The sequence below is a fragment of the Clinocottus analis genome, unplaced genomic scaffold, assembly GCF_023055335.1.
Source record: "Clinocottus analis isolate CAN_PGR_092001 unplaced genomic scaffold, fCliAna1.0.p SCAF_13, whole genome shotgun sequence".
Classification (NCBI taxonomy): Eukaryota; Metazoa; Chordata; class Actinopteri; order Perciformes; family Cottidae; genus Clinocottus; species Clinocottus analis.
Genome location: NW_027175854.1, coordinates 14,763,807 through 14,790,808, shown reverse-complemented (window position 1 = coordinate 14,790,808; position 27,002 = coordinate 14,763,807). Strand labels below are relative to the sequence as shown.

The 27,002-nt window shown below is 42.8% G+C and overlaps 2 protein-coding genes across 6 annotated transcripts in view; both read left to right on the top strand.

The window, feature by feature from the left end:
- Window positions 1-15,940, top strand: part of grk3 (G protein-coupled receptor kinase 3) — a 33,380-nt gene extending 17,440 nt beyond the window's left edge. For all 3 annotated transcript variants that reach the window (XM_068573469.1, XM_068573467.1, XM_068573468.1), the window contains exons 8-22: window positions 24-75; window positions 428-519; window positions 609-708; window positions 996-1,074; window positions 1,422-1,552; window positions 2,377-2,471; window positions 3,162-3,269; window positions 5,867-5,933; window positions 7,577-7,677; window positions 7,991-8,057; window positions 8,400-8,495; window positions 8,985-9,147; window positions 9,802-9,938; window positions 12,176-12,289; window positions 12,528-15,940. In XM_068573469.1, the coding sequence (XP_068429570.1) occupies window positions 24-75; window positions 428-519; window positions 609-708; window positions 996-1,074; window positions 1,422-1,552; window positions 2,377-2,471; window positions 3,162-3,269; window positions 5,867-5,933; window positions 7,577-7,677; window positions 7,991-8,057; window positions 8,400-8,495; window positions 8,985-9,147; window positions 9,802-9,938; window positions 12,176-12,289; window positions 12,528-12,689 (1,564 nt within the window). In that variant the 3' untranslated portion in view covers window positions 12,690-15,940. The remainder of the gene's footprint in view (window positions 1-23; window positions 76-427; window positions 520-608; window positions 709-995; window positions 1,075-1,421; window positions 1,553-2,376; window positions 2,472-3,161; window positions 3,270-5,866; window positions 5,934-7,576; window positions 7,678-7,990; window positions 8,058-8,399; window positions 8,496-8,984; window positions 9,148-9,801; window positions 9,939-12,175; window positions 12,290-12,527) is intronic.
- A 1,234-nt stretch (window positions 15,941-17,174) lies between these two features.
- LOC137783743 (unconventional myosin-XVIIIb-like) overlaps window positions 17,175-27,002 on the top strand; it is a 28,094-nt gene continuing 18,266 nt past the window's right edge. For 2 of the 3 annotated variants that reach the window (XM_068574028.1, XM_068574026.1), the window contains exons 1-14: window positions 17,176-17,512; window positions 19,502-19,676; window positions 20,727-20,870; window positions 21,231-21,734; window positions 22,267-22,330; window positions 22,798-22,910; window positions 22,993-23,160; window positions 23,443-23,653; window positions 24,059-24,201; window positions 24,282-24,382; window positions 24,742-24,805; window positions 25,234-25,378; window positions 26,033-26,197; window positions 26,332-26,422. In XM_068574028.1, coding sequence (XP_068430129.1) covers window positions 19,638-19,676; window positions 20,727-20,870; window positions 21,231-21,734; window positions 22,267-22,330; window positions 22,798-22,910; window positions 22,993-23,160; window positions 23,443-23,653; window positions 24,059-24,201; window positions 24,282-24,382; window positions 24,742-24,805; window positions 25,234-25,378; window positions 26,033-26,197; window positions 26,332-26,422 — 1,952 coding nt within the window. In that variant the 5' untranslated portion in view covers window positions 17,176-17,512; window positions 19,502-19,637. Of the gene's footprint in view, window positions 17,513-19,501; window positions 19,677-20,726; window positions 20,871-21,230; window positions 21,735-22,266; window positions 22,331-22,797; window positions 22,911-22,992; window positions 23,161-23,442; window positions 23,654-24,058; window positions 24,202-24,281; window positions 24,383-24,741; window positions 24,806-25,233; window positions 25,379-26,032; window positions 26,198-26,331; window positions 26,423-27,002 lie in introns of all 3 variants that reach the window. The other variant, XM_068574027.1, reaches the window with a different exon arrangement.

Here is a 27,002-nt window from a genome sequence, read left to right as displayed (position 1 = left end):
TTCTTCTTCTTCTTCTATTTCAGTGACAAATTTACTCGTTTTTGCCAGTGGAAGAACGTTGAGCTAAACATCCACGTGAGTAAAAGCTTTAAATCACTTAAAGTCACTTTAATGCTATGTTTTTGTATGTGTATATATGTATAAATGCATTCCATGAGTATAATGTTGGTGAATTTGTGCATTTGTTTTATTAATCTTTGTTTTCTAGTTAAAGCATATTTGGGTGCTTAGTTTTGGAACTCCATTTCCCAGAATGCTTTGCTTTATGTCGCCACACTCGCAGACTTTGAGACCATAAAGGGTCTGAGGGAATTACCCACAATGCATAGCGTTGAACACAGTTCAAGTTTTCCCTTTTTAAATAATTAACCTGGTCGGACCAATAAAAACTGTGTGTGTGTGTGTGTGTGTGTGTGTGTGTCCTCAGTTGACCATGAATGACTTCAGCGTGCATCGGATCATCGGGCGAGGCGGCTTCGGGGAGGTGTACGGCTGCAGGAAGGCTGACACGGGCAAGATGTGAGAGGCCTGGGATAATAAACATAAATATAATGTAAAAGCATGGGGGTCACTCAGGGGTCACGGCTCACGCTTGTGGTGGGATGCAGGTACGCCATGAAGTGTCTAGACAAGAAGAGGATCAAGATGAAGCAGGGAGAGACGCTGGCGCTCAACGAGAGGATCATGCTGTCGCTAGTCAGCACCGGGGTAAGGCTCGCTGTTTGTTTATTTGTTTACTGGCCATGCCCACTCACCTGTTTACTAGTCAGCAGCAGGAAGAGTAAGAACTCTAACACATTTCTACATCTAACGGTTGAGTTAAGAACCATGCTGTTGTTTCTTCTTCTTCTTCCTCCTCCTATTTGTTTTACTTCTTTTTCTCCTCCTTCATTCTCTTCCTCCTCTTCTAATCTTATTTTTCAGATCAGATAGTGCTTGTGTGTAGTATTTCTACTTCTTGTACTTGTACTACAGTAACGAGCGTCTCTCTGCAGGACTGCCCGTTCATCGTGTGCATGACGTACGCCTTCCACACGCCCGACAAGCTCTGCTTCATCCTGGACCTTATGAACGGTACGTAGACCCAGATCTAAACCCAGACTTCCCCAGAGAACCAAGAGGGTTCACCCCCCTCACATTGTGAGACCACTGAGTCACCGACAGCCACCGTGCTTCTGTTCTTTTAATAACCTCATTTAGGTACAATGAACTGTGATGAGGTCACACTGACGTGTGTGTGCGTATGGGTGTGTGTGTGTGCGCGCGCGCGCGTGTGTGTGTGTGTGTGTGTGTGTGTGTGTGTGTGTGTGTGTGTGTGTGTGTGTGTGTGTGTGTGTGTGTGTGTGTGTGTGTGTGTGTGTGTGTGTGTGTGTGTGTGTGTGTGTGCGTGTGTGTGTGCGTGTGTATGTATTTCCCTCCAGGTGGTGACCTCCACTACCACCTCTCTCAGCACGGCGTCTTCAGTGAAAAGGAGATGCGTTTCTACGCAGCTGAGATCATCCTGGGTCTGGAACACATGCACAACCGCTTCGTTGTCTACAGAGACCTCAAGGTCTGTGTGTGTGTGTGTGTGTTTGTGTGTGTGTGTCTGTACAGGATTAAGTCCTAAAACCCAGAAATGGTCGTTATTAATTCACTTCCTGTTTAGAAATCAGTTCTGTGATTAATGTCATCAATATTAAAGTATTAGTGCAGATTTAAATCTGAATTAACCACAAAGTAATGTTTGTTTTTTAAAACATGAGTTTTTAAAGTTTGACGTCTGCAGGGGGAACCTGAACAGGAAGGGGGGACACAAACAGGAAGTGAGACGGCATTAAAGGACGGACCAATATGTAGGAACATGTAATCTTTTAGCTTTGATAGGAAAGCGATTGTTTATTAATAATCATAGGACACATCGGCTCTGCTTCCTCATGACCTTCCTGCTTGTATGTCTGCAGCGCAAAGCATTGTGGGTAGTCTCTGGTTCTCCTCTCGCTCTTGTTTGGACCCGTCGCCATAACAACACACATATTTCAGCTGGAAGTCAGGGAACAGTTCGAGAGCTTCAGTAAACAGAGTAGGACGATGAGGGGGAGAGAGAGGGAAGGAAAGAGAGAGAGAGAGAGGGAGATGGAGAGACAGTCTGAGAGTGAGGGATGGACGGGGAGAGAGAGATGGATAGCGGGGGAGGGATGGATAGAGGGAGAGACAGTCTGAGAGGGAGAGAGATGTTTTTATGACAGGATGAAAACCAGAACATGTTTTTCTTTCTTGGTCCTCAGAGTTTTTCTCTCCTGGTGAAACGGAAATTGGAACTTAAGAATAAGTCTCCAACATTTTTCTCTCTCTTTCTTTCTCTCCCTCTCTCCCCCTTCCTCTCTCCCCTTTCAGCCAGCTAACATCCTGCTGGATGAACACGGTCATGTCCGTATCTCAGATCTCGGCCTGGCCTGCGACTTCTCCAAGAAAAAGCCCCACGCGAGTGTGTGAGTATCTAACCATGTGACTTCTAAACTACCAATCAGTGTTCGAACCAACAGGAGAGCTAGTGACGTCAGCAGCACTGCTAACAGAGAACCAACAGAAGGAGAGCTAGTGACGTCAGCAGCACTGCTAACAGAGAACCAACAGAAGGAGAGCTAGTGACGTCAGCAGCGCTGCTAACAGAGAACCAACAGGAGGAGAGCTAGTGACTTTAGCGGCACCACTAGCGAAGAACCAGTGGCTCTCCATCATTTAACATTAGGCTGAACGGGGCTTTTATTTTGAAGAAAGGTCTCGTTACTAACTAATGTTCTTTAGTTGAGTCTGAGCAACAAGAGAGAAATCAGCTGGAAGTTTAGATTCAAACAGGAACCGCTTCCGGTTTTCTGTCGTGAGTTTCACAATAAAAGCATCCTAGAATGAGCCGGAATTAGCAAATTCGATTTTTTAATGTTTTTGTCTATTAGTTGCACATTTCAAGTGACATTCATCAAAGTACTGGGATGATGAGGATGGAGGCCATGTGTTCCTCCTGCAGCATCGCTGTAATTTACCAGAAGCCGCTCTTCCTCCCAGAGCGGTGATAAACGTTATTACAAGAGAGGAGAGGGGGAGGAAGAGGAGGGGGAGTGGAGCCTCTTCCTCTCCGGTGTAACCCGATGTGACCCTGTAACGCGTGTTGTGTCTCTCAGGGGGACTCACGGCTACATGGCCCCGGAGGTCCTGCAGAAGGGGACGGCCTACGACAGCAGCGCCGACTGGTTCTCTCTAGGCTGTATGCTCTTCAAGCTGCTTCGAGGGTAAGTACTCCAGATCCTCTTCCTCCCCCTCTTCACTTCCTGTCTGCTCTCAACCCCTCCTCTTTGAATCCGCTCCACCGTCTTCTCTGTGGGCAGCCTGTTTGATCGTGTGTGTTGTTTGATCTGGAGTGTGTAAATGCCAGAGGTCCGGGCCCAGTAGGTCAGAAAGTGTGTGTGTGTGTGATGGTCGGCTTGAGTGACAGAGAAGAGTGTGTGTGTGTGAGATGGTCGGCTTGAATGGCAGAGAAGAGTGTGTGTGTGTGTGTGTGTGTGAGATGCCTCTCCATTGATGTTGTGCAGCGGTGTGTTTGAACACTGTGTGTGTGAAGGTCGGCGGCTGCAGAGTGAAAAAGTAAAAGTACATTTGGTCACATGTAGGGCTGCAACTAACGATTATTTTAATAATCGATTAATCGGTTGATTTTTTTTCGATTAATCGGATAAAAAATAATAATTTTGAAAGCAATAATTAAATAAACTAAACTGACTGCAAATTCACAGTCCAAAACATCTTAACAATATAAAATTTATCAAAAATAAAGAAATACAAATCAGAAAACTTAACAGAATTTGTTTGAACGTCAGAACTTGTTCTCTACACTCACAGACAAACACACACTCACAGAGATGAACACTCACAAACACACTCACATACTTACAGATGTACACACTTTATGCTCACAGATGTACACTTTCAGAACTTAGAGAACAAGAGATGAGAGTTCCAGAAGTAACCACTCAATGTATCAACGGATAATTTAAGGACTGCACTTTACCTAAACAAAGGTTGTTAATTAGAAATGGAGCTACAAATCCCTCAAGCACTTCCTCTGCATGAAGCCAGATTATATCGGACTGTTGAACGCAGGTCTGCGTTCTGTACCTCAGAGGAGATATTTACGCGTTGCTTCTCTCGAAGCCTACGCGGTATTTTAAAACGAAAACGTTATCTAACCCAACAAACACGGAGAATGAACGACGAGCTAGCGAGCTAACGACAACGGTTAGCCTAGCAGCTACGTTATTGTACACGCGACTATGCAGTGACATACAACGAGCAGCTGAATCTCCTGGACCTTCTGTCTGCCGCGCTGCGCGCTCCGCTCCACTCAAATGTTTTGTTCAATACTCAAACATTTCCGCAACCTATTAAGTCGCGTAATAATCGCGCGACACAACGAATCGATAATGAAATTCCTTGCCAACTTTTTTAATAATTGATTTTTATCTATTTTATCGATTCGTTGTTGCAGCCATAGTCACATGATCATGAAAATGTTTTCTAGTTCAAGTGACATATATATATATGTATGTATGTATGTATGTATGTATGTATGTATGTATGTGTGCGTGTGTATGTGTATATATATATGTGTGTGTATATATATATATATATATATATATATATATATATATATATATATATATATATATATATATATATATAAATGTATGTGTGTGTTGAATGTGCTCTAAAAATCTATCTAATCAAATCTAGAAGAATGAAATGTAATGTAATATTCTGTAAGATTAAATTTACGATAAAAACATCTAGAATGTCCACAAGTCAAAACCCTGTAAACATCGGCCTGCTCCTCTCATCTAGCCCCTCCCCCTCCTCTCATCAAGCTCCGCCCCTTCCTCTCATCTAGCATCCAGGAAGTTTACACTCAGGTTTATTGATTGGCGTCTCTTCCGTTTTTTAGCGATGGATCGTTTATTCCCAGTGTCTCTCGACTCCAGCTGAACAATTAGACTGAAGAAGATGATGTTAATGGGGGAGAAGCCTTCCTCCCCCATTAACATCATCTTCTTCAGCATTCTGAGCCTCACATTGGCCCCAGACGGCTTCTCTTAAAGAGACAGTACTGACGCTTTAGTGAGGTCGTACGAGGTGTTTCTTCGTCCGTATTGTACCCAACTAAAAGATTCTATATCTTCTTGCTATATTTAGACTGGTTCCACCTCTTGTCCTTGATGTCTGACGGGGAGCTGAAGTGTTTGTATCCACCAGACTCCATTCATTAAACCAGTGATTTAACCTGTCAGATCTCAGGAGCTGCTGCACTCCTGCTTCCTCCCTCTGTTAATGTGTCTGTGTTGTTGTGTGACTTTGGTGTTTGAAAGTTTAGTTCAGATTCACTGAAGTCTCTCAACTACACACACTTACCAACAGAAGGAGGCAGCAGCTCCTGAGATCTGAGGTCTTAGATCACTGTTTTCATCAATAAAGTCTGGTGTACTTGGGCGGGAAAAAAAAAGTTATTTTGTCATCAGTCTTGTCAGCATACGTACAAGTACATTTTATTTTTTACCATAAGGAGAAGCAGCGGTAAAATATTTGTTCTTTAATTTTTTTGTATTTCCCAAAATATGTATACTGCCAAGATAATTACAGAAAAGGAAAAACAAAAGAAATACCACACAACAAATGTTAATTTATTAGGAATGCTAGTGTTTATAGATTACTCATAATTTTAATTGTGTATTATAAAGTTAATTATGTATTGATACGTCTTTAATGTTCATGTATCTTTAAGGAGGTTCATATAATAATATAAATAATAATAATTGTAATAAACTCTCTCCATCTTCAGGCACAGCCCCTTCAGGCAGCACAAGACCAAAGACAAACACGAGATCGACCGCATGACGCTCACCATGGTAAGACACAGCCGCCACGCGTTCTCCCAGAATCCTTTGCTGCACGGTGATGGCGGCCCGTCCGGTGTTTACCGAGACGGATGTCTCTGCTCTTCTGGGCTCGTTCCCTCTCCGTGTGTTTTGACAGAAACGCGGCTCGGCTGGAGGAGTTCCAGCGCCGCTCACGTTAACCCGCAGACGCCGAGCGGCTTCTACTGCCCTTTAAAAAAAAAAGCCCTGCTCCTCTCTGGAAACAGAACCGTTAGGACTAGAAGTAGAGAACTAGGACACGTCTTTAATGCAGAAGAACTCGGTTATTATGACATAAATCATAGAAAATAAAGTTATCACCGTTGTTCCTCAGACATTTAGGAACATGTCTCTAATTACAGCTTGCAGAGATTCAAACCACAAACTGCAAGTCTGTATATAGACTTCTATACAACCAGAGGAGTCGCCCCCTGGTGGTCAGGAGAGAATGCAGCTTCAACACACACCTGCAGGTTGAGGTTTGATACCCTAAAAGCTGTAATTAGAGAGGAACATCATTGAGTAGAACGTAGGAGGTTCTATTGAGCGCTGCGTTGTCTGTTAGAGGAACTTTGTGCCGAGCCTTTTTTTCACGGGTCAGATTCAGCAGAACTCTCTGGATGAATGGCGTCCATTGAGCGCACCGCGCCGACCCATCTGCTCTCACCCACTCACACTGTGTGTGTGTGTGTGTGTGTGTTTGTGTGTGTGTGTGTGTGTGTGTGTGTGTGTGTGAGAGAGTGAGTGAACCGTAGAGAGCATTTCTCATCAGCACAGATTTTGCTCCTCGTCAGTGGAACACGTCCAAATGTCTGTGTCCGTTTTACGTGTTGCGTCAGGACACGAACACACACACACACAGGCTATTTGGTCGAGCAGGACCTTTCGACAGAGAGAGTCTGATCTTTCATATCACAATAAATCCAGATTAGAATTTTAATCCAGCCACTTAATCTGGTTCATCCCCTTAATCCTTGACAGGGAGGGAGGGAGGTAGGGAAAGAGAGATAGACAGAGGGAGGGAGGGAAAAAGAGAGGGAGAAAAAGGGAGTGAGGGAGGTTTGGCCTCGACCGGGCTAAAAATACTGCTCTATATGTCTTATTGTTTATTAAACATGATGAATGGTCTCACTCCATAAACACAAAGGAAGCAGACAGAGGCGAACGAGAGAACAGAAAGAGACGGATGGAACAAAGAGAGATAGAAAAACAGGTGTTAACCGTCACCGAGTAAATACAGTTCCATCCTACACGAGAACATGTGATCACGAGAGCTAGTAACGTTAGCAGCACCGCTAACGGACAACCATCAGGTTCACTTCGGTCACATGGTGATGCCTTCAGGCTGTGCTCAGTCAAATGAGAACTGACTGAAGGTAAATAACACTTAAATTAAAGGACTGTGATGATGTCACTCAGCAGAAGATGAATCACTTGATGACATCACTGCTGTGTTCCTTCCTTCAGCTCCTTCACTCTGTAACCTTCAGAGCTCCTCGGTCTGTGTTAAATGGAGCAAAATGTGAATGGAGTCAGGTTCACCTGAGGACGTGCATACAGAAAAGCCTAGGTTTGTCCCACGTTCTCACTCTTACCTCCTTGTTTCCTCCCTCCTTGTTTTCTCCCCCTCACAGAACGTGGAGCTGCCAGACTCCTTCACTGCAGAGCTCAAAGACCTGCTGGAGGGGCTTCTGCAGAGAGACGTATCTAAGAGGCTGGGCTGCCAGGGCCGAGGGTAACACACACACTCACACATAGACACACACACACACACACACACACACACACACAGACACACATACACACACACAGAGAGAGACATGCAAGCACACATGCACACAGACTCACTCGGACAGACTTGCTCACACTCAGACACACACGCACAAAGACACACACGCACAGTCATGAACATGAACGCGTGCAAACACACACTCACAGAATCACTCAGACATGCACACTCTCACACACAAACGCACTCACACGCTCCTCTGTGTGTGTCACGCTGCCCCCTGGTGTTGAGCTCCTCTAACAGCAGCTTCCTGTCTCAGGGCTCTGGAGGTGAAGGAGCATCAGTTCTTCAAAGGCATTGACTGGCAGCAGGTTTACTTGCAGAAGGTGAGCGCCACCACGACGACTGGAACTAACAAACAAACAAACATGTGTTTTATTGTTTCGGTCCAAACATTCATTTGCTGCCTATTATTTATTTTGTAAATAGATAAAATGTGCGCAGCTGATCTTTTCAACGGTGCTGTCCAGTCAAATTGTTGTGCCACACTTATTGGTTATTAGTTATTGGTTATTGATCATCGGGCGGCGACACGACTCTTGTGCGCTCCGTCTGCAGCTCGACACAGTTGCCATGGTTACCCCATCGCTGCCGTGGGACCGTGGCCTTGTTGTTCAAGCTCTCCTCCTTTTGTCGCTTCATCTTCCTCCTCCTCCTCCCCTCTGCAGTACTCTCCTCCTCTCATTCCTCCGCGGGGCGAGGTGAACGCCGCCGACGCCTTCGACATCGGCTCCTTCGACGAGGAGGACACGAAGGGCATCAAGGTAACGCCCAAAAGATAACGACTCCCCAAATATAATAATGTTCTTTATTGTCCCGGGAGGAGGAGGAGGAGCCGCTCAGCCAATCAGGAGTTGAACCCCAAAGACTCTGAGGGAATGAAACAATAAACCACAAGAACATAAACCAAACGGTGCCCAGGTGCATTGTGGGTGATTGGGTCGGTAAAAAGAAAATGGTTCCTGCAGGAAGCTGCGCTCTAAATTGTATTCTTTTTAAATACTTTAAGTTTTGTATTACGTCTTTAATTAAAGTGTTTGTATTATTTAATTGTTTTATTGTCATTTTTTTTTTAATCTAGATATTTTTTGTGGATTTTTTTATTTGTATATTTTTTATTAACTGAGCAGAGATGTGGCCCCGTGCCTCCTGATGGCACTAGAACCCTAACCATGCCTCCTGATGGCACTAGAACCCTAACCATGCCTCTTGATGGCACTAGAACCCTAACCTTCCCTCCTTGCATCCTGCAGCTGCTGGACAGCGACCAGGAGCTCTACAAGAACTTTCCTCTCGTAATATCGGAGCGCTGGCAGCAGGAAGTGGCGGAGACGGTCTACGAGGCCGTGAACTCGGACACGGACAAGAACGAGGCTCGCAAGAGAGCCAAGAACAAGCAGCTGGGCCACGAGGAGGGTGAGCACTTATGTTATGAGTATAGACCTAAAATAACGAGTGCTGCTTTGTTCGTGTTGAGGAAGTCCCAGATATCCATGGGAACCTGAACGAACCATCCCCCTGAGGGCCTGCTGCGTTCTCCGCGTCTCACAGACTCACCACAGCGGTGTGAACCCAGAATAAAACACTTCAGCTGTGATTTAATCTCAATAAACTGATGAAAGTAAAGCTGAAATAACTTCATAAAGATGTAGACTTGTAAAAAGTCTGAACTCCTGTTTTTAGAATTCTATTAACAAGACAATGAGCAGATAACTTTTAAAACGCTTGTTTTCTGAATGCAGTCTGGTTTGACCGACGCTATGCTAACGTTGCAGCTGCTCCATCAACAGGCAAAATGACATATGAGCATAAATATGGGTTATTGTTTATACACACACCAATCGCACATGCATCGATCCACATATAATTATAATATACATTTACACACACATTTATACTCCATATTTATACACACGCACGCGCACGTGTAAACACTTTGAAGACGCGGCGAGTTAAAATGTTTCTATTTGACATTGTGATGATGTCGTCTTTGCGTTGGGCGTGACAGCCTCATGACACAACTACACCTGCAGGACTGTTCTAACCGTGTGTGTGTATGTTTGTGCACAGACTACGCCTTCGGGAAGGACTGCATCATGCACGGCTACATGCTGAAGCTGGGGAACCCGTTCCTCACCCAGTGGCAGCGCCGCTACTTCTACCTATTCCCCAACCGGGTGGAGTGGAGAGGGGAGGGGGAGTCACGGGTGAGCTCTGTGTGTGTGTGTGTGTGTGTGTGTGTGTACACACTGCTGGAGGTTGGGGGGTTGTGTGTGTGAGACGCTTTCTTAACCCTGTAAGACCCGTTGTTGTAATATTACAACGTCACTTTTATCTCTTCAAAAAATACATTTGCAAAAACATTTTTTGAGGAAAGACTACATTTATATACTCAATGTGTCCTATTGTCTTGCTTTGCAAGACCATTGAATTGTAAATGTGTATGTAGGTCTGGCCAGAAGGCCTTGAACTCACTCTACCTGCAAACTTTCCTGGAAGCGCATCTCCTAGTTTCATTCAACTGGATATATCAACATTAAAGTAAATAAATTCCATGAAATATTTTTTGGGTGTTTGTTAGAGTATGTAGTTCATGTAAATACTAAGTTTTTGTGGAATTAATGCATCACATTAGATATTCAGCTTGTTATGTCATTGTTGTAATTTTACAACGTTGGGTCATAATGGTAGCTAAAATAGCATGCACCTCGCACACTACATGGAGACATTCCACTTCTCAAATCTTCAGAAACAGGATAAATACTTACAGAAATATGATGTATTTGATGAGTCACACTTTACAAAAGGGTTATTTGTTATAATTCTAAGTTTAGACCAGATTTGAATAATTATAAATGGGTTTAGGTAACCCTAACGCTACGTTATTTCTGTGATAAAGTCAACTTTTTTTATCTGGACTTAGTTCGTTTGCCCAAATATCTCTTTGTTACACAAGGCACATCATGTTTGTGGAATGATTTGGAGGATAGTTGTTCAGGGACAAGTGTAAATGTTTAGGAACCTGAGGGTTGCATGGATGGTGCATTGTTCAGGGAAAGGTGTAAATGTTCTGCCATGTGGGGATGTAAGAGTTCTGGGTGGGGTTGTGTTTTCCTTTTGGAAATGTAAGTAGAGAACCAATAGGCAGCCTGACAGTATTGTGTGCCATCAGTGTAATGTATTGCCTGAATAGGATTCATTTGCATTGGAATTAGTTATACTTAACCACCAACATGGTTGCACATTTCCTGGTGAATACAACAAGAGGACGCTGCAGACATTGCGTGAAAGGATATTCCAATACGCTCTGCAGGAAGTGCAATCTCCGCCTCTGCTTTTCAGAGGAAGGAACTGCTTTGGGACTACCATTGCAAGTAAACAAGGGACACGTATTCTTTATAGTTTTCTATAACATTTTATACAGTTTTTGTAATGTTTTTAAAAAATATTATGATTTATAAAAATATGGCCGTTGGGTGATTAAGGAAATGTACTGTTATAGTGCTATGTAAGCAATACACACTCCAAATTAACCAATAGTTGTTTTGTGCTTTTGTTCTGACAGTTTGAGAGCAAATGCTGAAATTCTGCTACCAACAAGGCCAAACGTTGCAATATTACGTTTCCCTAAAAACTTACAAAAACATTTTTTTTAATAAATCCTTCATTATCTGCATCAGAAGACTCTTACAACATCATCTGACTTTAAAAAAAGAGAAAAATTAGACATTATTTTTATGTTTGGGTCTTACAGGGTTAATGTCCCAGCGAGAGGTGTGTGTGTGTGTGAACATTGTCTGTCTGCGTGTGTGTGTGTCCTGTGTGTGAACGCTGTCTGTCTCTCTGTCCGTCCCGTTGTCACACCCGAAGGAGAACTGGCTCAGACATTTTAAAATGCAGAGAGACGGGGTGAGTGTCCTCACGAGGCCTTCCTCTGCCTCTTCCTCTCCCTCTTCCTCACCGACACGCTTTCCTTCAAGAAGCGATCACAAGCCACGCCGGTGCAAACAGGAAGTAGAATGTTATTACACTTAAAAACAAAGTTTACTAGATTCTGGATCCATAAAGTGGTTTCCTCTCTCGTCTCCTTGCCTCTCTCTCCTCGTAGCTCCCTGTTGTACAGCAGAGTGTTCATGCTTCTGTTCCTTTACAGTTTGTGTGAACGTCACAATAGTTGCGCAGAATAAATTAGGCGTTGACGAGAAGAGGAAAGCTTGAATAATAACTACTTCCTGTTTAAAGGGGGCGGAGCCAAGTGGGCGTGTCTAAAGGAAACCATGGCGATGTGTTAGTGTAGAGCTCGTAGTCCTCCTGCTGCAGACTCCGAGAGGAGCAGAGCATTCACGAAGCTGCGTTAACCCTTCGAACCCTGCAAGGCCTTCACGACATCATCATTTGGCTCCTCCCCTCGCTCATTCTCGGCCCCTACCCTTTTGTTTCTCAGCAAAACCTGCTGACGATGGAGCAGATCGTCACGGTGGAGGAGACGCAGATTAAAGACAAGAAGTGCATCCTGCTGCGCATCAAAGGAGGGAAGCAGTTTGTGCTGCAGTGTGAGGTACAAACACACACACACAAACTGACAAACACGCATGCACAAACACAGAGACGCACACAGGCAGACAGATGCACATACACACGTACACACACACAGACAAAGAGAGACACACGCAAACATGGACACACATGCAGACACACATACGTGCAGTGACACACAGACAAATGCACAGGCACACTGAGATCCCCTTCTCTGTGTTTGACCTCTGTGTGACCTTGTATGACCTTTGTGTCTGCAGAGCGACCCTGAGTTTGTGCAGTGGAAGAAGGAGCTGCTGGAGGCGTTCACTGAGGCCCAGAAGCTGCTGCGCCGGGCCCCCAAGGTCATCGGGAAGGGCCGGGCCGGCGTGGTGGAGCTCTCCAAACCACCACTCACACACCGCAACAGCAACGGCCTGTGAATGCACACACACACACACACACACACACACACACATACACGCAAACACACACACACACACACACACACTGCATCCCACCTCCCCCCTTCCTCATCAGCTTGCAGGACATTCGCCATGACGCCACACACACACACGCCTCGCAGTGCGTGAACCGCACACACGCGCACGCGCGCACACACTCGACCAATCATATGTGCGACATCGTTTCTTTGTGTGCGTCTGCCACGGGACCTTGCCAGTTGACAGAGAGGAGGAGACGTGAAGGACTTCTGCATGAATGTGACGAGGACAGAAAATGGCTCCTCCCCCCCACCACAATGGCTCCTCCCACCACAACCCTCCTCTAGCGGGGGATGTATTTCTGTGTTTGGAAAAAAACACAAAAGGAAGGACAACTCAAACAGAAAGAGGCTTCACCCCTTCCCCCCGCTACTGAAGTGCATAAAGTGCCAACATCAACGTTTACCTGAGTCACCTGGAGGGGAGGAGGGGGGGGGATCATTCCAGGAAGTAGACAGAGCCGCAGACTCTTTCCAGACCATGAAGACGACAACGGTGTAACTATTGTGTTTGACGGCTACACTTGCAGATACAGAAGAAGAAGAAGAGATGTGGGGGGAGGAGACTTTGAGTGTAAATACCCCCCCCTCGCTCTCTCTCTCTTTCTCTCTCTCTCTCTCTCTCTCGTGTTTTATTATCGGGGATGTCTCTGTTCGTCTTTCTGTCTCTGCTTTAGGAGAGGAGGAAAAGGATTGTTTTCCTGCTGGGGGTGTGTGGTTTGGTGGGATGGGTGTGGTTTAGTTGTGGGCGTGGTTTAGTGGGTGGGCGTGGTTACCTCAGTTTGTACACATAGAGGCCAGAAAAAAACCTCCATTTTTAAAGGGAAACAAATGTGCCGCCTTTTTTTTTTTTTAACGCGGAGGTCCGGTCAGCGTTGATGGGAAATGCAGTCCAGCGGTTCCCTCAGTTCCCCCCGCTAACAATGTCCTACATGTCCCAGGATGCATCACTTCGAGAGCCGATCGGGTTTTTAAAAACGCGCTACAAAGCATGTGCAGACCGGTACGACGCACCCGCACCGTAAGAACTACAAACCACATTTAGCTGTTAGCGATTAGCTGTTAGCGGTTAGCTATTAGTTGTCAGTCGCGCATGGCTGAATAACGCAGCGAGCGGAGATTTTTTGCATCACGATGCGTTCAAGCTTCGTTCCGTGAAAAAAAAAAAAAAAATGTTTTGGCTGAATTGAGATTAAGTGTGACGTCATCGCGGTGTGTTCAATGTCATCCTGTTAAATTATATACGCGAGTGAATCATGAGCTGTTTTTCTGTTTCGTTTCGGGTCAAACTTCACGTGAAAAGTGACCAACGTTTTCTTCAAGGAGCCTGAACGCTGCGCTCTGTGTTGTGTTGTGTTTTGCGTAAACAACAACAACCCCCCCCCCCCCCAGCCGAAGCAAATGCAAATGAAAAGTCCAGCGTTAAAGTTTAACTCACCAGAAGGCATTGTTGTGATCATCTCTGGATGTTTGAGGCATTTCAGGTGTTTTCTTCGTCTTCATGAAGGTTTTAATGTGTTTGTTTGTTTTTGCACTCGTCACCGCACCCTGCCTCATCCGCACCGCTTGAGTTGGCCTGCATTTCCCAGAATGCCTTTGGACCAACTCTGACGCTGAGTAGGGCTACGACTAATGATTATTTTGTATTGTTATTATTGTTGTTGATTAATCCGATAATGTGGAAGATAAAAAAACAGACGGAAGTTTTCCAATAACTTCTTTGTTTTCATTTTATTCTGGCGGAACTGCCAGATTAGTTTTTCTGCTTTCTGTCGCGGGTCACAATAAAAGCACCGAGTCGTCACGTCGTCGAAGCCGCGGCCTGAAAGTCGTTTGTTTGGAGTGATTTCTATCAGCGAGGAAACTTCTGTTTTTATCCGTCTGCTCCTAAATGTCTCTCAGTTTTTCAGATGAAGTCTTTCATTTTTTTCCGCGTCATTGCAGATACGCGGTCGTGTTCTAGACAAACAAACAAAACAAACAAGACGGATGGACAGAGTTCCTGTCGGCTGCGCTCTTTGATTTCAGGGTCTTGGTTTTCCGTACTTTCTTCGCAGCCTTTGAACCTGTCGGGGGAGAATCTATCGTCTTACAGAGAAACATTCTGTCGCCTCTCAAAGGCGTCTTTTATTTTTGTAAACCAAAATGGTTTTTATTGTCTTCATTGAGAGTTACGTTGTTGCACCTTTTAGCCCAAATGTGTTACTTAATAGTTGTTAAATGTGCCAAATAACTGTTGCTGAGCGAGGAACCAATGGGAAGCCTCCGTTCTTTTCTGTTCAACACACAAACACCGACGCGGCGGTGGAGGGTTCAAGAAACTGTGACCAAACATTGTGTGTGTGTGTGTGTGTGTGTGTGTGTGTGTGTGTGTGTGTGTGTGTGTGTGTGTGTGTGTGTGTGTGTGTGTGTGTGTGTGTGTGTGTGTGTGTGTGTGTGTGTGTGTGTGTGTGTGTGTGTGTGTGTGTGTGTGTGTGTGTGTGTGTGTGTGTGTGCGCGCGCGCGCTGCCACGTCTTCATGCCGTCTGGCCGTCACATCTCTGTACGCTCTTTTTATTTTGTTTTTTTATTATTTTAGTTTTTCAGCCGACACAGACACACACACACAAATTATCTGCTCAAACACAGGACAATTACAAAAACATTAAATAAATAAAAAAAATTTGAAAAAAGAATGGCTTATAGGAAGAAAACATAAATCTAAAAGATGAATTGAAAGTATATATAAATATATGTGTATATGAAACGATGCTCTAGGTTTATTTAAAGATGTAATGTAGAGGGAGCGAGCAGCGGTCGTGCCGGGAGGTTCTGGGTTCTCGTGTCGTGTTCGTGGTGAAGACTTCCGCTCAGATCTTGCACATAAAGACTTTAGATATTGTTCCTCGAGTTCCAGATGATTATTTTTGTTTAATAACGGACTCTTTGCTCTTTCATATTTATTGCGCGTGCGGAGAGAAGACGCCCCGACGGATACTACTGGCTTTCTGGGTTTGTTGTCGCCATCCAGGTCGTGATAATGCTGATTATATAAATGATGATTATTATTCCATGATGATGATGATGATGATGACGATGACTCTTTGTTTAGTTTTGTCTCCATGGTTTCATTTGGTTCCTGTTGGTTTGAGGCGCTCGGACTCGTGAAACGGTTCATGAATAAAAATCCTTTTTCCGTGTCGCTTCCTGTCACATGACTTTGTTTTCATGTCTCTAATATCATCATAATAATGTTTTATTAATGTCACAAAGTACTGCCCTGAAGTACACATTGTGGTACTTTACTGCTACTCTACATTATTACACCTTCATGTTCTCTGATCTGATAATAAATGTTGTAAAACTAGCAGAATATTAAGTCATAATTATCATACATTTCTATATATTATTCTGCTTAATGGGTGATTTTTACTTCCAATATGTCAAGTATATTTTGAACAAATGAAGTTTGGAGGTTATTTTCCCGTGAAGGAGACAATGACGTCATCTGGAGGGGCCGAGCAGCAGCTTCCTGTGAGGAGAGGACAAGGGCGGGGCTTCACGCCCGTAATTAACACTAATACTTTATTTATTCATCACATTTAAAATGTGTACTCTTAAACGTGTTACTGTATACTTCTATTACATTTAGTTAGTATTAGTTAAGTGTGTTCTGTTACAACTCATTCATAAAGGACATTGGAAGACCAGCAGAGCCTCAAAGCTAACAGAAGTCTCAGTTATCGCCTCAACACAAAGGGAAATATACACAACACAAAGTGATGAAGAACATCACTATGATGGTGATGAAGGTCAGTGGCATGAGTGTTAAGTCTGTTTAATAGTTTGTACGCAGACATTATTGATTAGTGATCTAGTCTGCCAGTATGGCTAGCTAGCTAAAAAGCTGGCTGGCGAGCCAGAATACTAGCGGTCACTACAGGAGGTCCTGAGACCGCCGCCTGTCACCTCAGTCGTCAGAAAACTGATCAGGTGACAGAAACTTTATAATATATTATAATAATTAATCATTTGTACCAGAAACATGTGAGCACTCTGCTCCTGACGCGCATCCATAGCACTTAAATGCAGGTAAATTATATATGAAACAAAAATCTGTACTTATTGAACAATAGTTTGAAAATATTAATATGATATATTATTATTAAACTATTTAAACAAATAAAAATAATTATGCTTAAAATGTTTTGTGTAAATGTGTTTTCCCTGATTTTCCATCATTCTCCTCCTCTTCTTCATCCTCTTACTCCTCTTCTTCTTTTTCCTCTTTCTACTCGTCTTCTTCCTCCCCCTCTTCCTCCTCCTCAGCTGCAGGTGTCAATCAAACTGGACAGCTGATGCTTTGCAGATCTGCACATGTGCACTTGTGTGGGGAACAGCCGGCGTCCATTACACACACACACACACACACACACACACACACACACACACACACACACACACACACACACACACACACACACACACACACATACATGGTGCTCTCTCCTTTTAATTCATCTATTAGAAATAAAAACAGCCTTACTGTCTGTTTGCTTCACTGTGAATGCCATAAACTTCTTCTTCGTTGGTATCATATCAAACAGACCCCCCCACCCTCTATTAATAGCCTCGTCCCGGCCTGTGATTGGCCGCAGACCCCCCTGTCACTCCGCTCTGACCGCAGCTCGTCCTCCGTGCCTCAGGCTTCGTGGTGCGTTTAAGTGTTTGTGGAACTTTCAGGACTTTTACTGGAACTTTCAGCCGTTTTTCGTTGTTTTGCAGGTACGTCACCAGTGTGTTCAGTGTGTAGAGACTTTTATATGATTATTTATGGATTATTAGAGGAGAGAGAGAGAGAAGTAGAGGGAGAGAGAGGGCGGGAGGGAGGTGGGGAGAAGAGAGGGGGTGAGAGAGAGTTTATAACTTCTCTCTCTCTCTCTCTCTCTCTCTCTCTCTCTCTCTCTCTCTCTCTCTCTCTCTCTATATATATATATATATATATATATATATATATATAGAAATGAAGTGAAGTGGCAGCAAAGTGTTTCTGGTCTCAGGTCTCAGATTGTTGTTTCATTCTTTATGTCGACATACAGATGAGATCATCAGATGAGAGCAGATAAAACAGAAAGAAATGACATCATGAGAGACATTAGATTTATTTTTAATATTCAATAACTAAAGGAAAAAAAGGACATAAATGAGTCTTTAATGGTGATTTTAAAGCGTCAGAACGGCAGATTATTGATGATAATAATCAGAGTTATTGTGTGTAATACTTGTCTTTAGTTCATTAATAGATTCTCATTAATATAAAATAATAACTGACTAGAAACAAACACAGACGTTGGTTTGTTGTTTTTGAGTTCTGAAATGAAAGAAGAGAAAAGATGTCCGCCTTCCTTCATGAGACAGAAACGATTAGTTTAGATGCAATATTCGAGCTTTGGTAAATATTGATTATGTGTCTGAAACGGTTAAATATCACCTGCAGATGAATCCTGTTTTCATGCTGCTAGTTTATAAATAACAAGGTTATGAGCTTAAACCTTCATGGAGCCTTTGTCTCCCCCTGGTGGCTGTGAGCAGACTTACACAAACTATCACCGAGTACTATAATATACTATAATACACGATTAGTACTATTTGACATCCGTGACTACAAGGAGACACTGCGAGCTGCTAGCTGCTCGCTTTAATCATATTCATCATCTGCTCATTGAATATGTCCTCAAAAACTCAAATAATGCTCCCAAATTTAATTTAAATGAATTGTCACCTGCTCTATACCAGACTGTGAAATAGTTCAGGGAAGAAAGGATCAGATTTTAAGGTCCTTTATTTTAGAAATAATATATTATTAAACCCCGAAGTTCAAATGAACGAAAGCTTTTGTAAGATTATTGTTTTCATTTAAAAAAAAATCATTTCAATTTTGCACTACTATCTTTTATATCTGCCAGATACGGGGTCAGATATTCAGATATAGAGCAGAGGAATTAGGAACATTAGTTCATTTTAACTTGACCCGGAGTAAAGAGACGAATTGAAAATGATAGATGACCAAGAATAGAGCTCTGGGGGACGCCACAGGGATTCATTGCACTTTGCCATTGCGATCATTATTGATATTGTGATCTTTTCAGCAATAAAAGTCTAACAATATAAATATATATAAATATATATATATATATATATATATATATATATATATATATATATATATATATATATATATATATATATAAATAAATAATATAATAACATCATAGAAGAAGCATCTGAATTTAGACAAACATCATGAAGGACCTTTAGAAGAGAAGTTTTGGGGCTTTAATGGAAAAAATGAAAGATATTAATCTGTATTCAATATAAAGTAAAAAGATGTTAAACAAGTTGGTTTTACAGAATAAATATATTTAATGTGAAACATTAAATGACAATTTATATAAATGGATCTTTATCGGTGATTTAACGAGTTTAAACAGGAGATTTATAGTCATATTTTCTAGTTATTGTGCAGATTAAAGAGTTAAATGGAGAGAAGTAATCTTCCTTTGTTACGCTTCAGAAATCCTCTCAGTTATCACACAAAAGAATCCCATAATACACAAATGAAAATGTGAAGTGCAACAAAGAAAAGCTGCTGACAGTGTGATGAGGATGTGATGGAGAATATGTCAACTTTGATCTGAAGGAACAAAATGTTTATTTTAAGATTTTACACTCTTCGTCATCTTCACTTTGAACTGTTGTTTCTCTTTTTGTCAGGTTGTTTGTCTTCCCCACACGCACACACTCACACACACACTCACAAACTCACACAAGCACACACACACACCGCCACTCTGACCTCACGTCTGGCTGTGACCCCGCCCCCCACCACTGAAGCCGCCTCCCACACACCATGGCGATGTCTTCACGCTTAAAACTGTGGGAGCAGAAGGGAGGTGCAGAGCTGCTGCATGCTGCGTATGTGTGTGTCTGTGTGTGTGTGTGTGTGTGTGTGTGTGTGTGTGTGTGTGTGCATTGATTACATGGTGAGTGGACCCTCCGTTCTAACCCTGAATCATCATCATCATCAGTTAGTCATGCTGCATGTTTAGCAAGTTGTAGCTTTTTAAAGCTGCATGACGCCACAAAGCCGCTTCAGAAGCTGTGTGTGTGTGTGTGTGTGTGTGTGTGTGTGTGTGTGTATGTGTGTGTGTGTGTGTGTGTGTGTGTGTGTGTGTATGTGTGTGTGTGTGTTCAATCAATAAGAAAAGTACTTTAAATATTGTGCTTTTACGTCATTGCGGTCAGGGCCAGATGAAGTACTTCTTTACTAATAGTACCAGTAAGATAATGTAATAATACTTCAATACAAGTTAAAGTTCAGAAATATATATATATATATATATATATATATATATATATATATATATATATATATATATATATATATATATATATATATATATACAGTTCAATGTATTTAAGTAGTGAATGATGTGTAGTAAAATTACACATTGTGCAGGAACACGTCTCCTGAAGAGTTAAAGTCACTACAGGAGCTTTCATACAGTGTTGTCTTGGCACCCCTGTGGACTAATGTGGTATATATATATATATATATATATATATATATATATATATATATATATATATATATATATATATATATATATATATATATATACTTTAACTCTTCATATATATATATATATATATATATATATATATATATATATATATATATATATATATATATATATATTAAAACATCTACAACATGCAAAAAAACAAATATTTTAAAACCTGCAAAACTATAATTGTAGAATTCCCGTGGTTATGTTTCCATTATTATATTCTCTTTGAATTCCTAAATATACATTGTGAGATGCAAGAGACAAGATTAATGAACCGTGACGTGCATGAATATGACTGCTGCATGTGGGCGGAGCGTGTGGGCGGGCTCCTCCTCCACTTTGACGTTGTCTCCTCCCCCAATCCACAGATAAAGGAGGAGAAGACGCCGGCGACCGTGGCCGAGCCTCCCGCGCCCCTATCGGCGCTGCCGGGCGGTTTCCTCAAGCAGCTGGTCCGAGACTCAGAGAAGGAAACCAAACAAAAGGAGCCGGAGGCTAAGGACGAGAAACCGGTGAGGCTTTGACACCGAGCTCCTTTTAACAGGAAGTGGAGGTTGGAGTCGTTTCCTGTCGGTTGTGAGGATGCTAAAAAAGCTCAACCTGTTGTTTGTACACACTAGTTGGGAAGCAGCATGGGAAGCAACATGTTAGTGAGCTCTAGCGGTGGACCTCCCAACAGAGCTAGGCTAGCATTCCCCGGTTTCCAGTCTTTATGCTAAGCTAAGCTAACTGCAACCCAGTCGCCAGAACTTTAGTTTCTTTGCATCGTATGTTAACATGTTTTTTTCCTTTGACTTGGCCACAAAGTGTTTCTCGAATAGTTATTTTCCCTGGTGTGTGTGTTTTTGTACCCACAATGCTTCACTCTGCAGCCCAACAAACTGAGCGACGACCTCGTGCAGCAGTTCCTCCTCCCGGATCAGACTCCTCCCATCCTCGAGGCGGAGATGTCCCTCCGGGCCGAGCAGCTCCTGAATGACAGCCGGCAGGCCCAGAGGCCCGTCTGCTCTCCGGAGACAGGAAGTAGCCCAGGGATCAGACAGGAAGTGACGCCGGGGACCAGACAGGAAGTGTCATTGAAGACCAGACAGGAAGTGGCATCGAAGACCAGACAGGAAGTGGCACCGGGGACCAGACAGGAAGTGGCATCGAAGACTAGACAGGAAGTGGCACCGGAGCCGCCACCGAAGCAGAAGAAACCGGAAGTGAAGCCAGAGAGGAGGAAAGAGAAGGAGAAAGAGAAGGAGAAAGAGAAAGAGAAGGAGAAAGAGAAGGAGAGCAGGAAGGAGGTGCAGGTAGAGAAGAGGAAAGAGATGGAGGAGAGGATGGAGCCGGAGGGCAAACAAGCAGAATCGAGTGTGACGGAGCGAAGGGAGGTTCGTCTGATCTTTATTAGTCATGGAATAATTATATATTTATTTTATTATTTTTCTTGAAAGAGTGCAAATATGCATATTTACCCCCAAAAATATATTCCTTAATTTTTCCCAGATAATAAAGACAATCCAACAATTATGCAATTCATATATTTAGATGTTCATTAGAATATATATTCGACAAATACATTAACATAAAGAAGCACAAATAAAATACGAACTCAACAAAAATTATGATTTTTATAATCTGTCGTATAGAAATTTACAGTTTTGGGATTAATGTTTTGTTTTTACGAACATTCCTGTCAAAATGTAACATTTTTACATTATATCTAATAATCTATGGAATAATACATTTAAAAATATATATATTTTGAATTTCAACCCAATTGTTTCGAAGTAAACATTTGATTCCACATCATAACTCACAACATGAATCCTGTGAACACTTATAAATATGTATTATATATATATATATATACTTAATAACTTCATGAAAATCTCACTTATTAATATTTCTGCTGGTTCTCAGGTGAGAGACGTTTGGTACGAAGCCGGAACGGTTTGGTTCGTCCACAAGGAAGGTTTTACCCTTGGTGAGTCATAACAAACTACACACACACACACACACACACACGCACACGCACGCACACGCACGCACGCACACGCACACACACGCACACACACACACACACACACACACACACACAATTTCTGTTCAGTTTGCATTAATCTTTTCTATTGTTTTCAAACACATTTTTCAACCTTAATTTTTAATTAAAACTTAATTTTTTGTGTTTTAGCTTTAGAATGGGATTATTTTTTAATATATATTTCAAGCTGTTTTTTATTATTATATTTTTTGCTTCTATTTTATTACATTTTATTGTTTCTCGTGCGTTTGAGAAACACTACCACTTCTGTCCACAGGGGTCGCCACAATCAACACAAAATATAAGTTAATTGTAGCTTTACATAAGTGAAGAATCTAAATACTATGAATAATGATGTCGTGGTTGTGAAATTATTGATCTCTGATTGGTCGGCATGAACTGGTTTTCAGCCACTCAGCTGAAGCCGGATGAAGGAACCCCAGAACTCCCAGAAGGCCGAGTGAGAGTGCGGCTGCAGACGGACGGGTCGCTGCACGACGTGACGCAGTATGAGATTGAGAAGGTAGCCCAGCTCCACGAGCTCCTCCTGAGGTTCTGGTTCGTTAGCTCTGCTGCACTGACGGCCTCCCTCTCCCCCCCCGCAGTGCAACCCAGCCGAGCTGGACCTGTGCGACGACCTGAGCGACCTGCAGAGCGTCAACGAGAGCAGCGTCCTGCACAACCTGACCCGCCGGGCGAGAGCCAACATGCCGCTGACGCACGCCGGACCCAACCTGGTCAGCCTGTGGCCGCCACTGCAGGCGCACAGCAAGGTGAGGTCACAGGGTCACTGGAACCGGTCACAGGGTCACTGGAACCGGTCACAGGGTCACAGGAACCAGCAAGATATCAACCACATTCCACTTTGGATAAATAATACTTGCTTGGTATGTGTTGGTGCAGCTGCTTGAGCAGAGCTCTTTTGTGGTGGAACTAGGGGCGTTCAAGGTCCAGGAAGAAAGTTAGGGCATTTTGGCTCTTAGCGGACCTACACCCACGGTACACGAAATCTGCACTAAATGAATTTCTTCTTCTTTTTCTTCTTCTTCTTCCAGACCCCGAGGTCTCGGCGAGGGGACTCGGTGTGGGAGGCCCCCCCCGCTCTGGCGGCGCTGGTGAAGCGGGTCTACGTGTCGATGGTCGGCACCAGGAGGGACCACAGTGTTTGTGCGTTGGGGCGCAGCGGGACCGGCAAGACGACCACGAGCCAGAGCTTTACCCTCGCTCTGCTGCGGCAGGCCGGCACCACGGGGGTCAAGATCAGTGGTGAGTTGTAACTCGTCGTTACATGTGTCTTTGTAGTTGTCTTGTGTCTCTTACAGTCATTACATGTGTCTTTGTAGTTCTTGCATGTCTCTTTGTAGTTATTTTGTGTCTCTGTGTAGTTGTTTTGTGTCTCTTTGTAGTCGTTACATGTGTCATTGTAATTATTTTGTCTGTAGTTATTTTGTGTCTTTTTTAATTATTTTGTGTGCAGTCGTTACAAGTTTCTTTGTGGTTATTTTGTGTCTCTCTAGTCCTTTTCTGTTTTTTTTTGTGGTTTTAGGGATATTTTGTAGCTGGTCTCTGATACTATTGGCCCCTGTTCCTGGTTGCCGGTGGCCCCGTTCAGTATTTGCTTCTGGCTTATTTAAGGCCCCCTGTGACTGTAGTTCTCCTCTCTGCCACCAGAGGAGCGCGTTCAGGCCATGTTCACCATCCTGAGGTCCTTCGGCTGCGTGAGCTCGCCGCACAGCGACGCCTCGTCTCGATTTGCCACCGTCTTCTCTCTGGACTTTAACCACGCCGGGCGGGCCGCCGCCGGACACCTGCAGGCACGACACACACACACACACACACACACACACACGTAAAAGTACTCATCTCATTTCTTCTTCTTCTTCTTCTCCTCCAGACGATGATGTTGGACAAATGGAAAGTGTGTCAGAAGACTCCGTCAGAAAGTAACTTCCTGGTTTTCTCTCAGATGTTGGCGGGAGTGAGCACAGAGATGAGGTCATTATGAACTTTTTAAAAATATATTTATGTTACTTAGACTTCCATGTTTAAGCTCTTTTTACTGCACTACATTTACTGGACAGAAAGAGTGACTTTGCCGATTCATATATGACATTAAAAGATACTCCAGAGAATGTTTTAGTTAAAAAAAAAAAGTATCAAAGTATAAAAGATTACCAAAAAATACTCAGAACTTAGATTCTTCTTCTTTGTCTACCTGAAGTACATTTCACACACGGTACTTCACTTCCTTCATCAGTGGTAATCTGCGTCTTGCATATGTTAAATATGTATTTGTTATAGTTATTAATACTTACCTCAGTGTTCTGACGCTCTCTCCTCATCACCCTCATCAGGACCGAGTTGCAGCTGCATCAAATTCCTGAGTCCAACACTTTCGGGATTGTTCATCCCACAAAGGTACAAGGCTCAAAAGCTGCTGCTGTCAACCAGTGTTGTTTTATCTCTAGTTTTGTAATTATTTTCATTACAAACAAAAAGTAAAAGACAGTTTTTAATTAAACATAACTCACGAGTTTAGTCGACTTGTCACATATTTACATTGTACATATGTATATATACACACACATATATATATATATATATATATATATATATATATATATATATATATATATATATATATATATATGTATAATGTGGATGGAGCTTTACAAAATGGAACAAAAGAATGTTTCTAAAGCATTTCTGAAGCGTTTCTGAAGCGTTTCTGAAGCGTTTCTGAAGCGGTGACTCAGCTGTTCCTCCTCTTCATGTGATGATGGATTTTGTGTGACAGCCCCCCCCCTCCGCCCCCCTGTCCATCACTGCGTTCTGTCATCTGATAGGTCGAGGAGAAACAGCGTGCGTCCGTCGCCTTCGCCAAGCTGCTGGCAGCCATGGAAACGCTGGGCTTCTCCGCTGGCGAGCAGAAGGCGATATGGCACGTTCTGGCTGGTATTTACCATCTGGGAGCCGCAGGCGCCTGCAGAGGTAACGCTCACACACTGTTAGAACACACACAGACACACACAGACACACACACACACACACACACACATGTTAGTCTTGCTGTCCTGGTGGGGACCAGCGGTCTCGTAATTCGTTCCGGGGTCCGAACACTAAGCCGATGTTCTCATAAATAAACATTAACAAATGCATTTATAGTACAATTATGTCAAAGAAAATGTAAAAAAAAATAAAAAAAAATATTAATTACATGTTTTTTCATTATTTTTCATTGTCATTTAATTACTATAATAGATTTTACAATTTTTTTTTAATTGTCAAAAGATTAAATTGCTGAATAGCTTTTGTCTTTTGTTTTTACTGTGCAGATTTGTTAAAATCACACCTGTAAAAGACACTAACTTGTAAAAAACACTAACTTGTAAAAAAAACAAAACTGTAAAAAACACTAACTTGTAAAAAAAACCTGTAAAAAAACACCTGTAAAAACACTAACCTGTAATAAAAAAACACCTGTAAAAAACACTAACCTGTAAAAAAAAACTGTAAAAAACACTAACCTGTAAAAAAAAAAAACACCTGTAAAAAACACTAAGCTGTAAGAAAACTGTAAAAAACACTGACCTGTAAAAAAACAAAACTGTAAAAAAAACAACACTACTACCTCTCGTCCCTCAGTGGGCAGGAGGCAGTTCGTGAACTTCGATAGCGCTCAGGTGGCCAGCAGCGTCCTCGGCTGCGAGGGAGAAGATCTGCACACCGCCGTCTTCAAGCACCACCTGCGGCAGCTGCTGCAGAGAGCCACCGGGGGCAGCAGAGAGCGGACGGCCGAGTCGGAGGAGGGTGAGACACCCACTCACATACACACACACACACACACACACACACACACACACACACACACACACACACACACACAAAGTGAATGCTAATGCTTACTATCGACACCTGTTATAGTTCTTCATTCTGGTCTGCAGGGCCCAGACTGACGGCGGCTCAGTGCGTGGAGGGGATGGCGGCCGGCCTCTACGAGGAGCTCTTCACCTCCATCGTGTCTTTGATCAACAGGTAGCAGGTCAAACCGGCTCTTCAGGCTGAAGCCAGGACAGGGTTTTCTCTCCCAGATGACGGTTGCCGTTTGAAACCCTTTTCTTGATTTAGATAAAGTGCTTTTATCAAATTAACAAAGTTCTCAATTGCTCTTAAAAATCACTTATTTCCGACACATAGGGCTTTAAAATCTGTTTTTCAATTTTTTATTGGTTCTTTTTTTAACTTTTTATTTTGCGTTTTCAACACATCAGAGCCATCTTTCCCGTTTAAATAAATAAACATAACAAAATAAATAGTAGATAATTAAAAACAGTATCAATGGTTTAATGTGAGTATAAATGCTAACCTTTAGTTAAAGTTTAGTTTCCAGATCATAAACACAACGTGATGACTCCCAACACAAACACATTTGTGACAGGTCTAAGTGTTCCTCTCAGCTGGTTGTTTTCTACATTAATCAATATTTCATTTATTGGCCACGTTTCCAGCGACCGAGTGACGTGTCACTCTGATATTTGTTGTTTTCCTTCCAGAAGCGACTCATAGCGGCCACCTGTTGTTGTTGTGTTGTTCTCTCGCTTCTGTGACCATGTGA